The 20,557-nt window shown below is 45.4% G+C and overlaps 1 protein-coding gene across 3 annotated transcripts in view; it reads left to right on the top strand.

Annotated features, from left to right (window-relative positions):
- Window positions 1-20,557, top strand: part of FPGS (folylpolyglutamate synthase) — a 30,894-nt gene that overhangs the window by 7,449 nt on the left and 2,888 nt on the right. For 2 of the 3 annotated variants that reach the window (XM_058159477.1, XM_058159479.1), the window contains exons 2-14: window positions 172-300; window positions 683-736; window positions 1,937-2,001; window positions 3,977-4,091; window positions 6,245-6,322; window positions 6,784-6,845; window positions 7,973-8,075; window positions 9,852-9,929; window positions 11,728-11,875; window positions 12,158-12,259; window positions 15,800-15,950; window positions 17,101-17,176; window positions 20,211-20,277. In XM_058159477.1, the coding sequence (XP_058015460.1) occupies window positions 172-300; window positions 683-736; window positions 1,937-2,001; window positions 3,977-4,091; window positions 6,245-6,322; window positions 6,784-6,845; window positions 7,973-8,075; window positions 9,852-9,929; window positions 11,728-11,875; window positions 12,158-12,259; window positions 15,800-15,950; window positions 17,101-17,176; window positions 20,211-20,277 (1,228 nt within the window). Of the gene's footprint in view, window positions 1-171; window positions 301-682; window positions 737-1,936; window positions 2,002-3,976; window positions 4,092-6,244; window positions 6,323-6,783; window positions 6,846-7,972; window positions 8,076-9,851; window positions 9,930-11,727; window positions 11,876-12,157; window positions 12,260-15,799; window positions 15,951-17,100; window positions 17,177-20,000; window positions 20,077-20,210; window positions 20,278-20,557 lie in introns of all 3 variants that reach the window. The other variant, XM_058159478.1, reaches the window with a different exon arrangement.

Below are 20,557 nucleotides of genomic sequence, written 5' to 3'. Positions count from 1 at the left end.
TTCTTATTTCAGGTGTCTTTTTTGGGGGATGGAAAGGTGGGTGGGCGACGAGGGGAAACTTTGAGAGATTCTTAAGAAGGGTTTGGGGAGTCGGAATATGGACCAGCTGAGTCTCTTCCTTTCTCCGGTGGATGGACCCAAAAACTCATGTCCGCCTGCTTGCGATTCCAGGATGCTATTCGGACTCTGAACACCCTCCAGACCAACGCCAGCTACCTGGAACAGGTGAAGCGAGAACGGGGAGACCCTGAGCTACAATTGCAAGCGATGGCTGGGTTCTTGGAACGGACCGGCTTGAAGGTAAAATGAGTTTTGTTGAATTTGGGGCAGAGGTACGTCCCTCACTCCATTTGATAAGGAGCGTGCATAAGAGCACAAAAGTGCCTACCGTTCCTGTCCTATTGTTTCCTTTCGTTATATCAAATTAATATAGTTGTTGCATACTTTTACTTATATATACGTTTATATGATGGGTTGTTGTTTTATGTCAATGTTTGCGTATACTGTTGTGACAAAATAAAATAAAATAAAAAGTAGGGTTTGGGAGTCCCCATTTTCGAGGTTCTCATGCTTTTTGGGGTGGGGGAGACGAGCGGAGGCGGGGTGAGGTCTACCCATCCTGGATTCCTGTTACGGGGTAACAACGCCGAAAGCAAAAACTAAACAGGGTTTTGTCCGGCAGGTCGAAGACCTGGATCAACTCAACATCATTCATGTTACTGGGACAAAGGGCAAGGTAAGTAAGGGGATGGGGAGGTGGGAGTGTTGGAGACTTTTAAAATTTTATCAAGCGATGAGTAACAACAAATATGACGTCAGTGATAATCCCGTACGGGATTGTGGACATTGCTGTGTTTCAAATAAATAAAACAAGGGAAGGGAAGGAAAGGAAAAGAGGAGAGGGATAAAGGGAAGGAAGGAAGCAAGGCAAAGGAAGAAAAGAAGGAGAGGGGGAAGGAAGGAAGGAAAAGGGAAGGAAATAAGGAGAGGGAAAAAGGGAAGGAAGAAAAGGAAGGAAGGAGGAGGAAGGAAGGAAGGAAAAGGAGAGGGAAAAAGGGAAGGAAGGAGAAGGGAAAGGAAGGGAAAAAGGGAAGGAAGAAAGGGAAGGAAGGAGAAGGGAAAGGAAGGGAAAAAGGGAAGGAAGAAAAGAGGGAGGGAAGGAAGGAGAAGGGAAAGGAAGGAAAAAAGAGGGAAAAAGGGAAGGAAGAAAGGGAGGGAGGAAGGAGAAGGGAAAAGAAGGGAATAAGGAGAGGGAAAAGGGGAAGGAAGGAAGGGAGGGAGGGAAGGAAAGAGAAGGGAAAGGAAGGGAAGGAAAGGAAAGGAAAAGAGAGGGATAAAGGGAAGGAAGGAAGGCGAAGGAAAAGGAAGAGAAAATGGAGAGGGGGAGAAAGGAAGGAGGAGGGAAAGGAAAGGAATAAGGAGAGGAGAAAAGGGAAGGAAGAAAGGAGGGAGGTAGGGAAGGAAGGAAGGAAGGAAGGAAGGAAGGAAGGAAGGAAGGAAGGAAGGACAATTCAGTTCTTACAATTAGGAAATAACATAGTTCCAGTGACCCATTTTTAGCATCAGAAGACATTTTCAAAACTGATCGAGAATAATTCCCGAATCCATTCCATGACACCAAAGTTTGCACCACCTTTCTGTCTGCATAAAATATCTGGAAGGGACAACATCTGGCAGAGAGCCCTAGAGAAGACGATTGGGGAAAGACCACAAAACCGTTTTTTAAAATTAATTCAGGGTATGAAGTGAACGGATCGGCAGCCTCCGGCCCTTATGGGCTCTTCCAGGCCCTTGGCCCAATTTTCAACATTCTGGTTAGCGATGGATTCAGGTGTTCAGGGGAAAGCATGTTGGCCAAGGTGGGGGGTAGCCTGAAGTCCTTCCTGTTTTGAGTGGGGGCTGATATTCCCCCCTCCTTTTTTTTTTAACCCTTCAGGGTTCGGCATGCGCCTTTACGGAACGGATTCTGCGCAACTACAATTTAAAGACCGGTTTTTACAGGTAAATGTCTTTGCGGGATTCTCGGGACTTAGATTATCTTCTGTGCCAGCTGGAAAATTAGCTAGAAATTCAGTGTTCTGGGACTATTTTTGCTTTCTTTTGCCATAGTCATTCTCCTTCTATTTGTAGCAGCTTCTCCTCCTCCTCCTCCTCCTCCTCCTCCTCCTCTTACATGTTTGGAAAGGAGAAAATTCTTTCTTTTTCCTTCCTTCCTTCCTTCCTTCCTTCCTTCCTTCCTCCTCCTCCTCCTCCTCCTCCTCTTACATGTTTGGAAAGGAGAAAATTCTTTCTTTTTCCTTCCTTCCTCCTCCTCCTCCTCCTCCTCCTCCTCCTCCTCCTCCTCCTCCTCCTCTTCTTCTTCTGTTACATGTTTGGAAAGGAGAAAATTCTTTCTTCTTCTTCTTCTCCTCCTCCTCCTCCTCCTCCTCCTCCCCTCCCCCTCCTCTTATTATTATTTCACTTCATTCAGTTCTTAAAACCTCCCAATTATCCAACTGATGCAAACATAAAAAGCATTTTTGATAGCATTACATCAGGAAAGGAAACACCATTTTGCACCGTTGTTGCAGTCATGTCTCTGGAAAGTTTTTCGGTTTCCTGGCATTCTCGATTTTTTCCAGCTGGTGAACAGGGTACCTGACTAAGCAGGCCTTTGGTCTCAGCTGGCACAATCGCTCTAAAAAAACAAAAAACAAAATAAAAATAAAATGCAAGCACAGGACTACAGTACTTGAAAAGCTCTGCTTCCTTTTGAAATCAAAGTTCAAACCGCATTAATTGTACCTTGAATTGTTACTAACTCCCATTCGATCTCCAGTAAAGATAAAGAAAATTCAGTGTATCGTAAAATTCTGCTTTGAGTGGTGATTGGTGGAGTTTTCCTGACTCCATTACATTTAACAAATACCTTCATCGGTCTAGGATTTCTGTTTTGATCCTGGCCTGATGGTCATTCAAAACTCGATCTAAGTCCATGATGGTGAACCTATGCCACACGTTTCAGAGGTAGCACGCAAAGCCCTCTCTGTGGGTATGCGTGCCATCGCCATCTGCTCTCCTGGTTTCATATGCGTGCCAGCCAGCTGGTCTTTGCAGGTGCCGGAGCACTGGAAAACAGCCTGAAAACAGCTTGAAAAATGGCCAATAAAACAGGGTATTTTCTGAGCCATTTCCCGGCTGTTTTTTGGACCGTTTTCCAGGCCATTTTCTGGACCGTTCTTCAGGCCATTTTCAAGCTGTTTTCTGGGCTGTTTTCAGGCTGTTTTTTTGGGGCTGTTTTCCGGGCCATTTTATGGACCGTTTTTCAGGCTGTTGTCAGGCTGTTTTTTGGGCTGTTTTCAGGCTGTTTTTTGGGCTGTTTTCCGAGCCATTTTATGGACCGTTTTTCAGGCTGTCTTCCGGGCCAATTTCTGGCTGTTTTTTGGCCTGTGTTCCGGGCCATTTTATGGACCATTTTTCAGGCTGTTTTCAGGCTGTTTTCCGGGCCATTTTCTGGCTGTTTTTTGGGCTGTTTTCCAGGCCATTTTATGGACTGTTTTTCAGGCTGTTTTCCGGGCCAATTTCTGGCTGTTTTTTGGGCTGTGTTCTGGGCCATTTTATGGACTGTTCTTCAGGCTGTTTTCCGGGCCATTTTCTAGCTGTTTTTTGGGCCATTTTCTGGATCGTTTTTCAGGCCCTTTTCAGGCTGTTTTCTGGGCCATTTTCCAGGCCCTTTTTCAGGCCAAAAATGGCTGGAACATGGCCTGAAAATGGCCCTGAAAAATGGCCTGAAAAACAACCTGAAAATGGCCCGGAAAACCACCAAAAACGCCCAAAAAACAGGCATGCGCACACCACCTAGCAAGTCTTTGGGTTTCTGGTGCTCCGACGTGCAAACATTCATGCACATGCACGATCCATTTTGGGCACTCGATGTCAAAAAGATTCGCCATCACTGATCTAAGTAATCCTAGTTCTCTGATTTCTTTTGCCCAAGTTCACCGCACCTGGTTCAAGTCCGCGAGCGGATTCGGATTAACGGTCAGCCCATCAGCCAAGAGCTTTTTAGCAAATATTTCTGGCAGGTGTATAACCGGTTGGAGGAGACCAAGGTATGTTTGGTGAGAAGTCCCTACCTAAGAAATGGAACAGGCAGAGGTGGTCATTATGAGATGGCGGGGTTGGGACAAAGAAAGACTCCGGAAGATAAAGGCTTAAGACACAGAAGGATCTTGACAGACTTGAACATTGGGCGCTATCTAACAAAATGAAATTCAAGGGTGAAAAAAGGAAGGTTCTACATTTAGGCAACAAGGGGTGGCTTAGTGGGTAAGACGGTGAGCTTGTCAATCGAAAGGTCGGCAGTTCAGCGGTTCGAGTCCCTAGTGCTGTGTAACGGGGGTGAGCTCCGTTACTTCTCCCAGCTTCTGCCAACCTAGCAGTTTGAAAGCATGTAAAAAAAATGCAGGTAGAAAAATAGGGACCATCTTTGGTGGGAAGGGAACAGCGTTCCGTGCGCCTTTGGCGTTGAGTCATGCCAGCCACATGCCCACAGAGACGTCTTCGGACAGCGCTGGCTCTTCGGCTTTGAAACGGAGATGAGCACCACCCCCTAGAGTCGGGAATGACTAGCACGTATGTGCGAGGGGAGCCTTTACCTTTACATTTAGGCAAGAAAAGCCAAATGCACAAGTATGGTATAGGTGGTACCTGGCTCAATTACTATTGAGTAACTGTGAGAGGGATCTTGGAGTCCTAAAATGGACAATCACTTGCATTCTTTGACAAAGTGACAAAATTAGTGGACCAGAGGAATACTGTTGATATAATTGACTTGGACTTCAGTAAGGCATTTGATAAAGTAGACCTTAACCTACTACTAGATAAAGTAGAAAAATGTGGGTTAGACAGCATCACCACCAGATGGATTCATAACTGGCTGACCAACCGCACTCAACGTGTAGTCCTCAATGGAACAGCATCTACATGGAGGGAAGTATGCAGTGGAGTACCCCAAGGCTCTGTTTTAGGCCCAGTACTCTTCAACATCTTCATCAATGAAGGGATAGATGGGGAACTCATCAGATTTGCAGATGACACCAAGCTGGCAGGAATAGCCAACACTCCAGATGATAGGCTCAAGATACAGAAGGATCTTGACAGACTTGAACATTGGGCGCTATCTAAAAAAATGAAATTTAAGGGTGAAAAAAGGGAGGTTCTGCATTTAGGCAAGAAAAACCAAATGCACAGGTACAGTATATGTGGTACCTGGCTCAATAGTAGTAGCTGTGAGAGGGATCTTGGAATCCTATTGGACAACCATTTAAATAGGAGCCAGCCGTGTGCAGCAGCTGCCAAAAAACCCAACACAGTTCTAGGCTGCATAAACTGAAGGATAGAATCAAGATCACGTGAAGTGTTAATACTACTTTATAAGGCCACACTTGGAATATTGCATTCAGTTTTGGTCGCCACGATATAAAAAAGATGTGGAGACTCTAGAAAGAGTACAGAGAAGAGCAACAAAGATGATTAGGGGACTGGAGGCTGAAACATATGAAGAATGGTTGCAGAAACTGGGTCTGTCTAGTTTAATGAAAAGAAGGACTAGGGGAAACATGATAGCAATCTTCCAATATCTCAGGGGCTGCCCCAAAGAAGATTCAAGCTATTCTCCAAAGCACCTGAAGGCAGGACAAGAAGCAATGGGTGGAAACTAATCAAGGAGAGAAGCAACTTAGAACTAAGGAGAAACTTCCTGATAGTGAGAACAATTAACCAGTGGAACAACTTGCCTGCAGAAGTTGTGAATGCTCCAACACTGGAAATTTTTAAGAAGATGTTGGATCACGATTTGTCTGAAGTGGTGTAGGGTTTCCTGCCTGGGCAGGGGGTTGGACTAGAAGACCTCCAAGGTCCCTTCCAACTCTGTTATTCTATTTCTATTCTAAATGGAAGGGACAAAGAAGTGACAAGTAAAATGGAGAAAGGGTGCCCCCCCCCCAATATTTCCAATATTTTCCTGAGCTTTCTGGCTTGGTGGATAAAAGGATTAACACCATCTTCATGTCCAGATCTATCTTAGAAAGTAAAAGAAGCTCAACTATTTGTACGTCTTTGAGATAGGCACATTCCAGAAATCAAAAGAAGTTCATTTAGACCGAACCTAGATTTTGATAGTGACCAACAGAATGTGGGTTTGAGACCTTAATAGTCCATTGTTCCAATTCAGATCCTCCTAACCCTCTTGTGGTCTTCTCAGGACTCCCATCATGCTTCCATGCCTGCCTACTTCCGGTTCCTTACAATCATGGCTTTCCACGTCTTCTTGCAGGAGAAGGTACGTTGGACTTCAAAAGTACCTTTTATAAAATTGGGAAAGATAGATGTGTTTGGGTAAGATAGGTGAGGTTCTGGTGGTTGTCCAGATGTGGATGACCTGCAGATTCCAACGTCTGGCGATTCGCAGGGAGTCCACACTGGACACACCCAACCCCGAATTGAGTTGAACCCAAACTTGATGCTTCCATGCGGTTCTCTCGCTAGAGGAGCAGTTTGGACAATCGCTGTAGAAGGTCTGAGGATGCAGAAGTCAACTCTATAAAATCTCACCTGCGGCTCGGTCTGAACTGACCCTGGTTGGGTTTAAATAAATTACCTCATTCTTGAAGACCAAAATACGAGCACAGCCAGCCAGGCAACCCATCCATAGATGGTTGCTAGGTGTTCACAATCTGGAGGACCCAAAACCCTCTTGGGCCAATCAATGAGACCGTGAGCTATTTTGTATCTTCTTCCCAGGTTGACCTGGCGGTTATAGAAGTTGGCATCGGGGGCGCCTACGATTGTACAAACATTGTCAGGTATGGAGATCGAACGTCTGGATGCTCCATCACTAGTCCTCAAAGGGGTGGGTTTCCCCTCTCTATTCGGAAATTGTTTAGTGTTTGGTGGACATCTCTTCTTCTCTTCATGGCTTTCTAGGACCATGTCAAGAATCTTACTTTCCCTCTGCAGAGAATGGAAGTATTAGTACGTGGTGTATTATTAGGACGCGGTGGCTCATTGGCTAAGACACTGAGCTTGTTGATCGAAAGGTCGGCAGTTCAGCGGTTTGAATCCCTGGTGCTGTGGAACAGGGCGAGCTCCCGTTCCTTGTCCCAGCTTCGGCCAACCTAGCAGTTCGAAAGCACGTAAAAAATGCAAGTTGAAAAATAGGGACCACCTTTAGTGGGAAGAGAACAGCGTTCCGTGCGCCTTTGGCGTTGATTCATGCCGGCCACATGACCACGGAGACGTCTTTGGACAGCGCTGGCTCTTCGGCTTTGAAACAGAGATGAGCAACGCCCCCTAGAGTCAGGAACAACTAGCACATATATGCGAGGGAAACCTTTACCTTTACCTTATAAAGCCTTTAGTAAGGCCACACCTGGAATACTTGCATCCAGTTTTGGTCACCACATTACAAAAAAAAAAAGATGTTGAGACTTTGGAAAATGTGCAGAGAAGAGCAACTAAGATGATCAAAGGCCTGGAGACTAAAATATATGAAGAACGGTTGCAGGATTTGGGTTTGGCCAGTCTAGAGAAAAGAAAGACTTAGGGAGGACATGATAGCAGCTTTCCAGTATTTGAGGGGCTGCCACAAAGAAGAGAGGGGTCAATGTATTCTCCAAAACACCTGGAGGCAAGGCAAGAAAGAATGAATGGGTGGAAACTAATCAAGGAGAGAAGCAACCTGGAATTGAGGAGAAACTTCTTAACAGTGAGGACAATTAACCAATGGAACAGCTTGCCACCAGAAGTTGTGGGTGCTCCATCACTGCAGGTTTTTAAGCAGACACTGGACAGCCACCTGTGTGAAATGGTATAGGGTCTCCTGCTTGAGCAGGGGGTTGGACTAGAAGACCTCCAGGGTCCCATCCAGCTCTATTCTGATTGATTGATTGATTGAGTCTTCTTCATCTCCGTTTCTTTGTCTTCCTTGTAGGAAGCCAATAGTATGCGGAGTCTCCTCTTTGGGCATTGACCACACCAGCATCTTGGGAGACACCATTGAGAAGATAGCCTGGCAGAAAGGCGGCATCTTCAAGGTAGATCTTTGGAGGGATCTTCTCTCTCCGCTTTCGAGTTATTAAGATAGGTGCGAGGAGCTTGAGGCCTGGAGACCTCTTGGCTCTCTGATGACGCTCGAAAGAAAATCCTTCTAAATTTTAATAAGCGGTTGTGACCCTGGGTTAACTTCTTCGAAAGACATCAGAAACTTTCTGTACATCATTTGCATGTTTTGTGTTCATGGACTATAAGCTATACATAATATACAAGTGGTCCTTGAAGTGGTGTGGTGGCTTAGATGTTGAGCTCTCGCCTCACAATCAGGAGGCTATGAGTTCGATCCTAGGTAGAGGCAGATATTTCTCTTTCCGGGGCATGTTGAGAATAGAATCTGCTGAATAGAACTCCGCATTGGCGACCTGGAAGGGCATCTGGCCAGTAAAACACTCAGATCCATTCCATTGCCCTGACGCCACCCCACAAGGAATTATGGGGTCGTTAAAAGAGGATTGATGATGCTACAAGTAGTCCTTGACTTACAACAGTTCATCTAGTGACTGTTCAAAGTTACAACGGCACTAAAAAAAAGTGTTTTATGGCCGTTGTTCACACTTAACGGCCATCACAGCATCCCCGTGATTGCGTGACCTGATCACAATTCAGATGTTCGGCAACTGTACTTGTATTTTATGATGGTTGCAACATCCCTGGGTCATGGGATCCCCTTTTTGTGACCTCCTGACAAGCAAAGTCCATGGGGATTCACTTAACAACCGTGTGACTTAACAACTGTAATGATTCACCCTTGACAACAATGGCAGGAACGGTCGTAAAATGGGAGCAAAATTTCGCTTAAGTGTCTCGCTTAGCGACATACGTCGAGGCTGCCTGTAAAATAGAATGTAAGTGGAATAAGATCTTTAATATTTGGTGTTGCTGCACACAGCCTGGATGAAGTATTTTTTCATATTGATAAATTAACAAAGGAGATAAAAGAAAAGGAAGATACGGAATATTATGTATAACTGGATAGAAATTAGAAACGGTAAATGATGAAAAAGGGGAGACGGTCACACCCACAAAAAAGGGATAATGCATGAAAGAAAATGAACTGTTATAATGATAGGTATGATGGAATATCTACAGAAATAAGGGATAATGGGGCAAAAAAGATAAGCATAATTAAAGAAAACGAGAGGGGGGGAAATGTAAACAATAGAGGAATACCGATACGAAGCTAATGTAAAGAAGGAGTATATGTTTTATGTTAGTGTTCGTTATGTCTTGTTGTTTTTTTTAAAAATCATAAAAAGTATTTAGACTGAAAAACAAAAAAGAAATATTTCTTTTAATGGCTGGAGATTGCATGGGGTGGATATGTGAATATACACAAACGCGTAATAAATAATAAGGTGGTGTTGTTGTTTTTTTGTTACTGTATCAAGTGACACAATTAGAAAGAAATGACTGCAATTTTCAATTTGTCTTTCTAGAGGAAGTGGTTTGAAGGCAGCTAATTGCATTAACCGCCCTCATAAAGTTTCTATCGTAAGAAAAACGCCAACGTTTAGCTAATATTTTTTAGTCTATTTATTTACAAAATGTATAAACCGCCTCCATCGAAAAGTCTTTGGGTGTCCCACAGACAATAGGATACTCCAAAGTCTCCATTTTGCCCTCGGTGTGTCTTCTGAACCGCCTTCTAGGGCAGCCCCACGGGGAGCGCATTGCAGTAGTCCAGTCGCCAGGAGATGAGGAGTCCTCTTCTTCAGCCTCCTAAAGCACTTCTCTAAATGTCCTGATCTGCCTTTCAGCCCGGTGTGCCAGCATTTACGGTGCCACAGCCGGAGAGACCCTTAGAAGTCCTGAAACAGAGGGCTGAAGAATGCCAGGTAAGGTTGCCTTGGACCCACCAATGTTCTTCTAGAAGATTTTCCTGGCAGACAGAGCACCGTGGTAGCTGTTGGTGGCGGAAGCCAACAATGGACAACTTACACACAAACGTAAAAAATCCAGAGCTGGTGAATCTACTTTCCTAGGTCTTGGAACTTCCATGTAGAACAGAGGGCTTCAACTTTGACCACCAGTTGTGACCCAGGTAGTAATAAACTCAGTCCGTGGAAAAACAAACTTTAATTCGAACAGCTGGGAATTACTTCATTCCCAGCGTGGTTCAACTCAAAGTAAAAACAAATGCCTCCCAACACAAATTCCTCAGTTATCTCACAAACCTTAGTCCAATTAGGCAAACTGCCAAAGGCCCTTCCTGGCAAGCCACAAAAACAAAGATGTACACGAAGCAGAAGACGCAGCTGCAATGTTGTTTTCCAGCAAAGCTCAAATGCTGTTGCTAGTCTGTTTTAAGCCTTATGGGAGGGGCCAATCATCTCTTGGCCTTACTCCCGAGTTGTCCTCTCTGCTTGAGCTGCTCTTGCCTTCTGGCAGCTCTTCTCATGCGTGCATTAGGAACAGGCTCCTTCTGTTCCTCTGCCTCACTACTATCAGACTCTGGACGCTCTGGAGTCCGCACCTCACTCCCCGATGGCCCTGGCCTCACCTCAGCCTCATCGCTGTAGGTTGTTCACGGACCACAACAAGACCTGAAGACTTGTGGACTCCCAATTCCCAGAATATCCCAACCAGCAGACATGTCCACAAGTCTTGGCTAAAGCTGGAGACCACTGAGGTAAATGACATTGTAAGACAAGCTAATGAACACACCCACCCAAATAATTCTCTTCTGAATAAGATATTTTTACTTAAAAAAGATGATATGGAAAATAAAACTGAAGAAATATATTGTTAAAAGGGTAAAATGATTAATAAAGGAACTAAGAAATGATAATCCGGTCCACTTTTAGAAAACAATGGATATTCAGAAATAAGTGTGAAATATTAAAATGATTGTAATTTAAAGGGTTTCAATAGAATACAAAAGTTATTGGAAAATATATGTGATAAGGAGAAATAAAAGAATGAAATGAAAGAAGTTTAAGATTAGGAGGTTAGGGCGGATGGTAATCTTGATTATATATTAAATATAAAATAGAGATGAAGAAGGGAAAAGTAGAAAAGGAATATAATGGCGGAAATCGAATTATATAAATTAAATTTGGGGAAAATAAGCTGTATGTATTTTGACTCGGTCAATACTCTATTCAGAAAAAATGTACTGTATGTTTGTTTGTCTTTAAAAAATAAAAAAAACTTTTACAAAAACAAACAAATAATTCCCTTCTGCAAAAGACAAAGAAGCAACGGATGGAAACTAACCAAGGAGAGAAGCAATCTAGAACTAAGGAGAAATTTTCTAACAGTGAGAGCAATTAACCAGTGGAACAGCTTGCCACCAGAAGTTGTGGGTGCTCCATCACTGGAGGCTTTTAAACAGAGACTGGACAGCCATTGTCTGAAGTGACGTAGGGTCTCCTGCTTGAGCAAAGGGTTGGACTAGAAGACCTCCAAGGACCCTTCCAACTCTGTTACACTGCCATGGTGGTGCAGTGATTAGAAATGCAGCGTTGCAGGCTATCATTCTGCTGACTGCCAGGTGTTCGATCCTGACAGTCTCAAGGTTGAGCCGGAAAGGGACTTTGGAGGTCTTCTAGTCCAGCCCCCTGTTTTCATGCTGCAGGCTGAGCTGCTTCTATGGAGCTAAAATCACTCTTTGGTCTCCTTTCTCTTCTGCAGTGTCCGCTTTTTCTCTGCCCGGACCTGGATGACTTCGAAGACGATGACAAGCTCCTTCAACTAGGTTTAGCCGGTGACCATCAACGGTCTAACGCTGCTTTAGCCCTCCAGCTGTCCCACACGTGGCTGGGCCGTTGTGGGTATCTAGGTAAGGAAAGACCCATGCGTACACCCCCCCCCACCCCCACACGTATACACACACACACACACAAACACACAAACACTGGTTGGCTTGTTCTTGGTAAGGTGTCCTCCTGCTAGCCCTTCCTGATCTTCATCCCGGTTTCTCGAAGTTGAGCTGGACTTGGGGAGAGAAGGTTGATACTCCGTGGAGAGAAAGTGCCAGTAGCATCTTGACAGAGGCAGGAACAAAGGGGTGGGTGGGTGGGTTTCCCTGGTTTATTTAGATTTATAGTTTCCCTTTTTTCAGAAACCGGTGAGCTGAAGGACTCGTGGCGAATTTCTGAAGCTCCATCAAAGAGGGTTCCCGGCTTGGCTCCTGCTTTTAAGCCGGACCAGCCCATGGTACAAGGTATGGGGCCTCCTTCTCATGATCTATTTTCTCCTTCTTCTTATCTACCTTATGTATCTTTTGTCTCTCTCCTCCTCTGTCTTCTCTTTCTTATTATATGTTTTCTCTTCCTCCTCTATCTCCTTAGCTACCTTATCTTTCTTATTATCTGTCTTCTCCTCCTTATCTATCTTCCTTGTTATATATTTCCTCCTCCTCCTCCTCATCTCTCTCCTCCTTTTCTACCTCATATTTCTTATTTGTCTCCTTCTCTTCCTCCTCCTTATCTAGCTTCTTATTATTATCTGTCTCTTCCTCCTCCTCATCTCTTTCTTGTTATATATTTCCTCCTCCTCCTCCTTATCTCTCTCCTTATCTACCTTATGTTTCTTATTATCTGCCTCTTCCTCCTCCTCCTCATCTCTCTTCTCTTGTTATATATTTCCTCCTCCTCCTCCTCCCCATCCTCATCTTTCTCTTTCTTGTTATATCTATCTTCCTCCTCCTCCTTAGCTATCTCCTCTTTATCTACCTTATGTTTTTTGTCTCCTCCTCTTTCTCCTCTTCCTCCTTATCTACCTTCTTATTATCTGCCTCTTTCTCTTTCTCTTTCTCTTCCTCCTCCTCCTTGTTGGACGACTTCTAAGAAGAATTCTTGTTATATATTTCCTCCTCCTCTTCCTCCTCCTCCTTAGCTATCTCCTCTTTATCTATCTTATCTGTATTATCATTTGTCTCCTCTTCCTCCTTCTCCTTCTCTCTTTCTTGTTATATATTTCCTCCTCCCACTCCTTATCTATCTTCTGCTTCTTATCTGCCTGTTCCTCTTCCTCTTCCTCCTCTTCTCTCTTCTCTTTCTTGTTATATATTTCCTCCTCCTCCTCCTCCTCCTCCTCTTCTCTCTTCTCTTTCTTGTTATATATTTCCTCCTTCTCTTCCTCCTCCTCCTTATCTACCTTATGTTTCTTATCATTTGTTTCCTCTTCCTCCTCCTCTCCTTCTTGTTATATATTCCTCCTCCCCCTCCTTATCTATCTTCTCCTTATCTACCTTATGTTTCTTAGCATTTGTCATCCTCCTCCTCCTCACTATTATCTTCCTCCTCCCCCTCCCCCTCCCCCTCCTCCTCCTCCTCCTCCTCTCCCCATTCCTCCCTCCCTCCCTCCACCCCCAATGCTGCCTCCTGACTTATTTCCTGCCCCTCCCTCCTTCCCTGTCCTTGACTTTCAGCAATTCATCAAGTCAGCCCAGGCAGAAGGACCGTTTCCTGGTTGCAACAAAGCCAACAGTGTTGAGTCTTCTCTTTGGCTCGGTCCCATCAAGGACATCTGTTGATGGGATGCAGAGCAGCACGGGGACTAGGAACGGAAAGAATCGATTATGCCACTTAAAGTCATGGGGGAGAGACGTGACAGTTTGGCTTTTAACTTAAACCTTTAACAAAGAGGTTTTGAATGGCTTATTCGAAACTGTATCTTCAAGGGTTTGGGTGAGCTTAAAGCATGGATAGGATAGGAGAGGATAGGATAGGATAGAATAGAATAGGATATGGGATAGGATATGGGATAGAATAGAATAGGATAGACTTAAAAATAGAATAAGAAAAATAGAATAGAATAGAATAGAATAGAATAGAATAGAATAGAATAGGGGATAGAATATGGGATTCTAGAATGGAATAGAATGTGATAGAATAGACTAGATTAAGAAAGGGAATAGAATAAGAAGAATAGAATAGAATAGAATAGAATTTATTGGCCAAGTGTGATTGGACACACAAGGAATTTGTCTTGGTGCATATGCTCTCAGTGTACATAAAAGAAAAGATACGTTCATCAAGGTACAACATTTACAACACAATTGATGGTCAATATATCAATATAAATCATAAGGATTGCCTTATTCTAAGAATAGAATAGAATAGAATAGAATAGAATAGAATAGAATATGGGATAGGATAGGATAGGATATGGGATAGAATATGGGATAGAATAGAATAGAATAAGAATAAGAATAAGAAAAGGAATAGAATAGAATAGAATAAGAAAAATAGAATAGAAATAGAATAGAATAGAATAGACTAAGAAAAGGAATAGAATGAGAAAAATAGGATAGGATATGGGATAGAATAGAATAGAATAGAATAGAATAGAATAGAATAGAATAGAATAGAATAGAATAGAATAGAATAGAATATGGGATAGGATATGGGAAAGAATAGATTAAGAAAGGGAATAGAATAAGAAAAATAGAATAGAATAGAATATGAAATAATAGTGGAATGGAATAGAACAGAATAGAATAGGATATGGGATAGAATAGAATAGAATAGAATAGAATAGAATAGAATAGAATAGAATAGAATAGAATAGAATAGAATAGACTAAGAAAAGGAATAGAATAGAAATAGAATAGATTAGAATAAGAAAAGAAACAGAAAAGAAATGGAAATAGAAATAGAAAGGAATAGGAATAGAATAGAGCTGGAAGGGGCCTTGGAGGTCTTCTAGTCCACCCCCCTGCTCAAGCAGGAAAACCTACACCATTTCAGATAAATGGTTGTCTAGTCGCGGGGGAGGGTGTCAAACTCACATCGTCACAGCCTCACATGGTGTATCGGGACTTTTCCCCCCTTCGCTAAACCGGGTGGGGGCAGGGCCAGCACGTGATGCATCCGGCCCAGGGGCTAGACCAGCGGTTCTCAACCTGTGGGTCGCGACCCCATTGGGGGTCGAATGATGATTTGCCAGGGGTCGCCTAAGACCATCGGAAATATGGGAAGTATACTTGCGAGTCGAAGAATCGCACTCCAATGGTTGACTCCACAAGCCAGCTGCAGGCTCTTCAAATCGCTAGCCGAATTCGGCTTCAGGCGCAATGATGAATTAAAAAAGAGAGAAATCTTTGCTCTGACGTCTCCCTCTCAAGCCAGCTGCAATCACTCCCAATCGCTAGCCTAATCTGGCTTCAGGCGCGATAAACTTAATAGGGGAGGAGTCTCCGCTTTAATGCCTCCGTCCTCAAGGCAATCGCAAGCAGTTCAGATCGCTAGCCAATACGGCTTCAGGCGCAGATAAATTCAAAACGAAAATAATTTTACGGTTGGGGTCACCACATCATGGGGAATTGTATTAAAGGGGTCGCAGCACTATAAAGGTTGAGAACCACTGATCTAGACTCTTCTTAAAAGCCTGCAGTGATGGAGCAGCCACGATTTTTGAAGGAAAGCTTTTCCACTGGTTAATTGTCCTCACTGTTAGGAGGTTTCTCCTTAATCCCTGTGTTGTGTGAAGCCAGCATTTGAGAACCACCATTCATAGCTTAGCGTGATATTGGTTAACCACACATAGCATTGCAGGAGGCAAAAGAACCAACGCAAAAGACTTTCAATATTTGATTCATTTTTAAGCCAAAGAAAACCCTATGTTGTTGTTTTTTTAACCAGATTCTGCCCACTTCTCTTATCTGATCCCCTCCAGAATCATGAGGACTAGAAACTTAGTTCCTGATCAGGAGGCTGCAGAGTTCTCAGCACGGCTGAGTTTTGCTTTTCCTCCCCAGGCCTGCAGGCAGCCGTGTGGCTCGGACGCAACCAGGTGCTGCACCACGGCCCGGTGACGTGGTACATCGACGGGGCCCACACCACCAGCAGTATGCAAGCCTGTGTCCGCTGGTTTCGCCAAGCGGCCCTGAACGAAGACAAACCTACGGAGTAAGCCGGAATGGGGTTGGGAGTATTGGTGGGAAATCTCTCTTCTGAAGCTGGAGGGAACAGAGCCGAAAACCCTCGGCAACGGAAATACCTTTGCAAAACGGATCGGGGAGTCTTATATTGTTGCATTTCTGGGCTGTAGTTTTTGCATTACAGCAGGCCTGGAAATCCCGTTGTTTTTTTTTATGGTGAAAAGTGAAAGAGGAGGAGGGAAGGAAGGAGTTAAGGAAGGAAGGAAGGAAGAAGAGGGAAGGAAGGAAAGGGAGAGAGGGAGGGAAAGAGGGAAGGAAGGAATTGGGAAAGAGTTAAGGAAGGAAAGAAGGAAGGAGTTAAGGAAGGAAAAGGAGGGAAGGAAGGAGTTAAGGAAGGAAGAAGCAGGAGGGAAGGAAGGAAGGAGGAAAGGGAAGGAAGGAGGGAAGGAGGGAGGGAGGGAAGGAAAGGGAAGGAAGGAATTGGGAAAGGAAGGAAGGAAAGGAAGAAGGAAGGAAGGAAGAAGAGGGAGGGAAAGAAAGAAAGGGGAGGGAAAGAGGGAAGGAATTGGAAAAGAGTTAAGGAAGGAAGGAAAGGGAGGGAAGGAAGAAGGAAGAAGGAGGAAGGAAGGAAGGAGGAGGGAAAGAGGGAGGGGAAGAGGGAATGAAAGAATTGGGAAAGGAAGGAAAGTGTTAAGGAAGTAAGGAGGAAAGAGGGAAGGGAGGAAGGAAAGTAAGGAAGAAGGGAGGGAAGGAAGGCGTTGAAGGAAGGAGAGGGAGGGAGAGAGAGAAGGAAGAAAGGAGTTGGGAAAGGAAGGAGAGACTTAAGAAAGGAAGGAGGGGAGGTAAGGAAGGTGGGAGAAGGAAGGAAAGAGGGAGGGAACAAAAGGAGGAAGGGAAAGAGGGAAGGAAGGAAGGAAATGGAAGGAAGAAGTTGGGAAAGGAAGGAAAGACTTAAGAAAGGAAGGAAGGAAGGAAGAAGGAAAGAGGAGGAGAGAAGAAAGGAGGAGGGAAGGAAGGTGGGAGTTAAGGAAGGAAAGAGGGAGGGAAGGAAGAAGTTAAATGAGAGGGAGGGAGAGAGAGAAGGAAGAAAGGAGTTGGGAAAGGAAGGAAGTAGTTAAGGAAGGACAAAATGCAGAGAAGGGCTGATAAAATAACCACGTCTTTCCCTGCGTTTCCAGCGGCTCCGAAGTCAGAGTGTTGCTCTTCAACGTGACGGGAGACCGCGATACGGCGGCTTTGCTGAAACTTTTGCTGGTGAGCTGCTTTTTCTCATTTCCACAACCTCCCTGTCCCTCCAGGTTGCAAGCGAGTCCTTTAAGGATAGCACCCCGAACGGGGCAACAATGCTAAACCTGATTTAGCCGTTCCGAGGCTTATCGGACACTAGTGAGGTCTTTTACTAAGACCTACCTAGTGGCAATGAGGGAGGTGAAACGTTCTTACGTTTCCACCCTCATTGCATCGGCAGATAACCGCCTGGCCGCCTTGTTTCGGGTGACCCGTTCCCTCCTTCAACAGGAGGGACGGGATGACCCCTTACAAGGACGAGCTGAGGAGTTTAACGGTTATCTATACGATAAAATCGTTCAGCTTCAGGATAGTCTGGACCAAAATTGCGATGATCCAATGGAGATGATGGAGACACGTCTTGTTGAGGTTATTTGGGATGAGTTTGATTCTGTGGCTCTCGAGGATGTGGACAGGTTGCTAGGGAGGTTGCATGCAACTACATGTTTACTGGACCCGTGTCCTTCCTGGTTAGTGCTGGCTACTCAGGAAGTGACACGAGGCTGGCTCCAGGGGATTATAATTGCTTCTTTATTGGAAGGGGTTTTCCCCGCCACCTTGAAAGAGGCGGTGGTGAGGCCCCTCCTCAAGAAGCCTTCCCTGGATCCAGCTATTTTGGGGAATTATCATCCAGTCTCCAACCTTCACTTTGTGGTGAAGGTTGTAGAGAGTGTGGTTGCATGACAGCTTCCCCGGTACCTGGAGGAAGCTGTCTATCTAGACACGTTCCAGTCCGGCTTCCGACCCGGTTATAGTACGGAGACGGCTTTGGTCGCGTTGGTGGATGACCTCTGGAGGGCCAGGGATAGAGGTTGTTCCTCTGCCTTGGTCCTATTAGATCTCTCAGCGGCTTTTGATACCATCGACCATGGTATCCTGCTGCGCCGGTTGGAGGATTGGGAGTGGGAGGCACCGTTTATCAATGGTTCTCCTCCTATCTCTCCGACCGGTCGCAGACGGTGTTGACAGGGGGGCAGAGGTCGTCCGCGAGGCGCCTCACTTGTGGGGTACCTCAGGGGTCGATTCTCTCGCCTCTCCTGTTCAACATCTATATGAAGCTGCTAGGGGAGGTCATCAGTGGTTTCGGGGTGAGTTATCATCTGTACGCTGATGATACTCAGCTGTACTTTTCCACCCCAGACCACCCCAATGAAGCTATCGAAGTACTGTCCCAGTGCCTGGAAGCCTATACGGGTCTGGATGGGGAGAAACAGACTCAAGCTCAATCCTCCAAGACGGAGTGGCTGTGGATGCGGCACCCGGTACAGTCAGCTGCACCTCAGCTGACTGTTGGGGCGAGTTATTGGCCCCAAAGGAGGTGGTTCGCAACTTGGGTGTCCTCCTGGATGGACGGCTGTCCTTGATGAACATCTGGCGGCCGTCTCCAGGAGGGCCTTTACCAGGTCCGCTTGGTTCGCCAGTTGCGCCCTTCCTTGACCGGGATGCCTTATGCACGGTCACCACGCCTGGTCATGTCTCTCGGTTGGATTATTGCAATGCTCTCTACATGGGGCTGCCCTTGAGGTGCACCCGGAGGCTGCAGTTAGTCCAGAATGCAGCTGCGCGAGTAGTAACGGGAGCCACTTGTGGCTCCCACGTAACACCACTGCTGTGCAGTCTGCACTGGCTTCCTGTGGTCTTTCGGGTGCGCTTCAAGATTTTGGTTACCACCTTTAAAGTGCTCCATGGCTTAGGACCCGGGTACTTACGAGACCGCCTGCTGTTACCCTATGCCTCCCACTGACCCATACGCTCACACAGAGAGGGTCTTCTCAGGGTGCCGTCCGCCAAACAGTGTCGGCGGGCGGCCCCCAGGAGTAGGGCCTTCTCTGTTGGAGCTCCGACGCTCTGGAATGAACTTCCCCCTGGCTTATGCCAAGTGCCTGATCTTCGGACCTTTCGCCGTGAACTAAAAACATATTTATTTATTCAAGCGGGACTGGCATAATAGTTTTTACTATTTTAAATTGGTTTTATTGTCTTAGGGTTTTAAATTTTTAAATTTTTAAATTTTAATGTTTTTTTTTTATGGTGAAAAGTGAAAGAGGAGGAGGAAGGAAAGGGAAGGAAGGAATTGGGAAAGGAAGGAAGGAGATGAAGGAAGGAAGGAAGGAAAGAAGAAGGAGGGAGAGAAGAAAAGGGAGGGAGGGAAAGAGGGAAGGAAGGAATTGGAAAAGAGTTAAGGAAGGAAGGAAAGGGAGGGAAGGAAAGAAGGAAAGAAGGAGGAAAAAGAGGGAGGTGAGGAAGGGAGGGAGGGGAAGAGGGAAGGAAAGAATTGGGAAAGGAAGGAAAGTGTTAAGGAAGTAAGGAGGAAAGAGGAAGGAAGGAATTGGGAAAGGAAGGAAGGAAGGAGGAAGGAAGGCGTTGAAGGAAGGAGGGGGAGGGAGAGAGAGAAGAAAGGAGTAGGGAAGGGAAGGAAAGACTTAAGAAAGGAAGGAGGGGAGGTAAGGAAGGTGGGAGAAGGAAGGAAAGAGGGAGGGAACAAAAGGAGGAAGGGAAAGAGGGAAGGAAGGAAGGAAATGGAAGGAAGAAGTTGGGAAAGGAAGGAAAGACTTAAGAAAGGAAGGAAGGAAGAAAAGAAGAAAGAAAGGAGGGAAGAAAGGAAGGAGGGAAGGAAGGTGGGAGTTAAGGAAGGAAAGAGGGAGGGAAGGAAGAAGTTAAATGAGAGGGAGGGAGAGAGAGAAGGAAGAAAGGAGTTGGGAAAGGAAGGAAGTAGTTAAGGAAGAAGGAAGGAAGGACAAAATGCAGAGAAGGGCTGATAAAATAACCACGTCTTTCCCTGCGTTTCCAGCGGCTCCGAAGTCAGAGTGTTGCTCTTCAACGTGACGGGAGACCGCGATACGGCGGCTTTGCTAAAACTTTTGCTGGTGAGCTGCTTTTTCTCATTTCCACAACCTCCCCGTCCCTCCAGGTTGCAAGCGAGTCCTTTAAGGATAGCACCCCGAACGGGACAACAATGCTAAACCTGATTTACTTCTCTTAGCTGTTTTCTGTTTTGCAGCCCTGCCATTTTGATTACGCTGTTTTCTGCCCCAACTACACAGAGGTGTCGACGGTGGGAAACGCAGGTAGGTCTTGAGGAAAGTCTGAGGTTTCTTCGCATCATATAATATATGTGGGTATGTGCCAGCGGTGGATTTCACATTATGTTACTACTGGTTCGCTGCGTATGCTCATGAAGCGAGCATACAAGCGCGTGCCCAGGCCGCGCATGCGCCTGCCTTTCTCACATGCGCCCGGCCTTCCGCGCATGTGCTTTGCTCTTGTGCATGCCTGTTGTGACCCAGGCCCAAGTAGGTAGTAATAAACTTAGTCCGTGGAAAAACAAACTTTATTCGAACAGCTGGG

Source organism: Ahaetulla prasina, chromosome 16 (assembly GCF_028640845.1).
Source record: "Ahaetulla prasina isolate Xishuangbanna chromosome 16, ASM2864084v1, whole genome shotgun sequence".
Lineage (NCBI taxonomy): Eukaryota > Metazoa > Chordata > Lepidosauria > Squamata > Colubridae > Ahaetulla > Ahaetulla prasina.
This window is presented reverse-complemented; position numbering and strand designations above follow the sequence as displayed.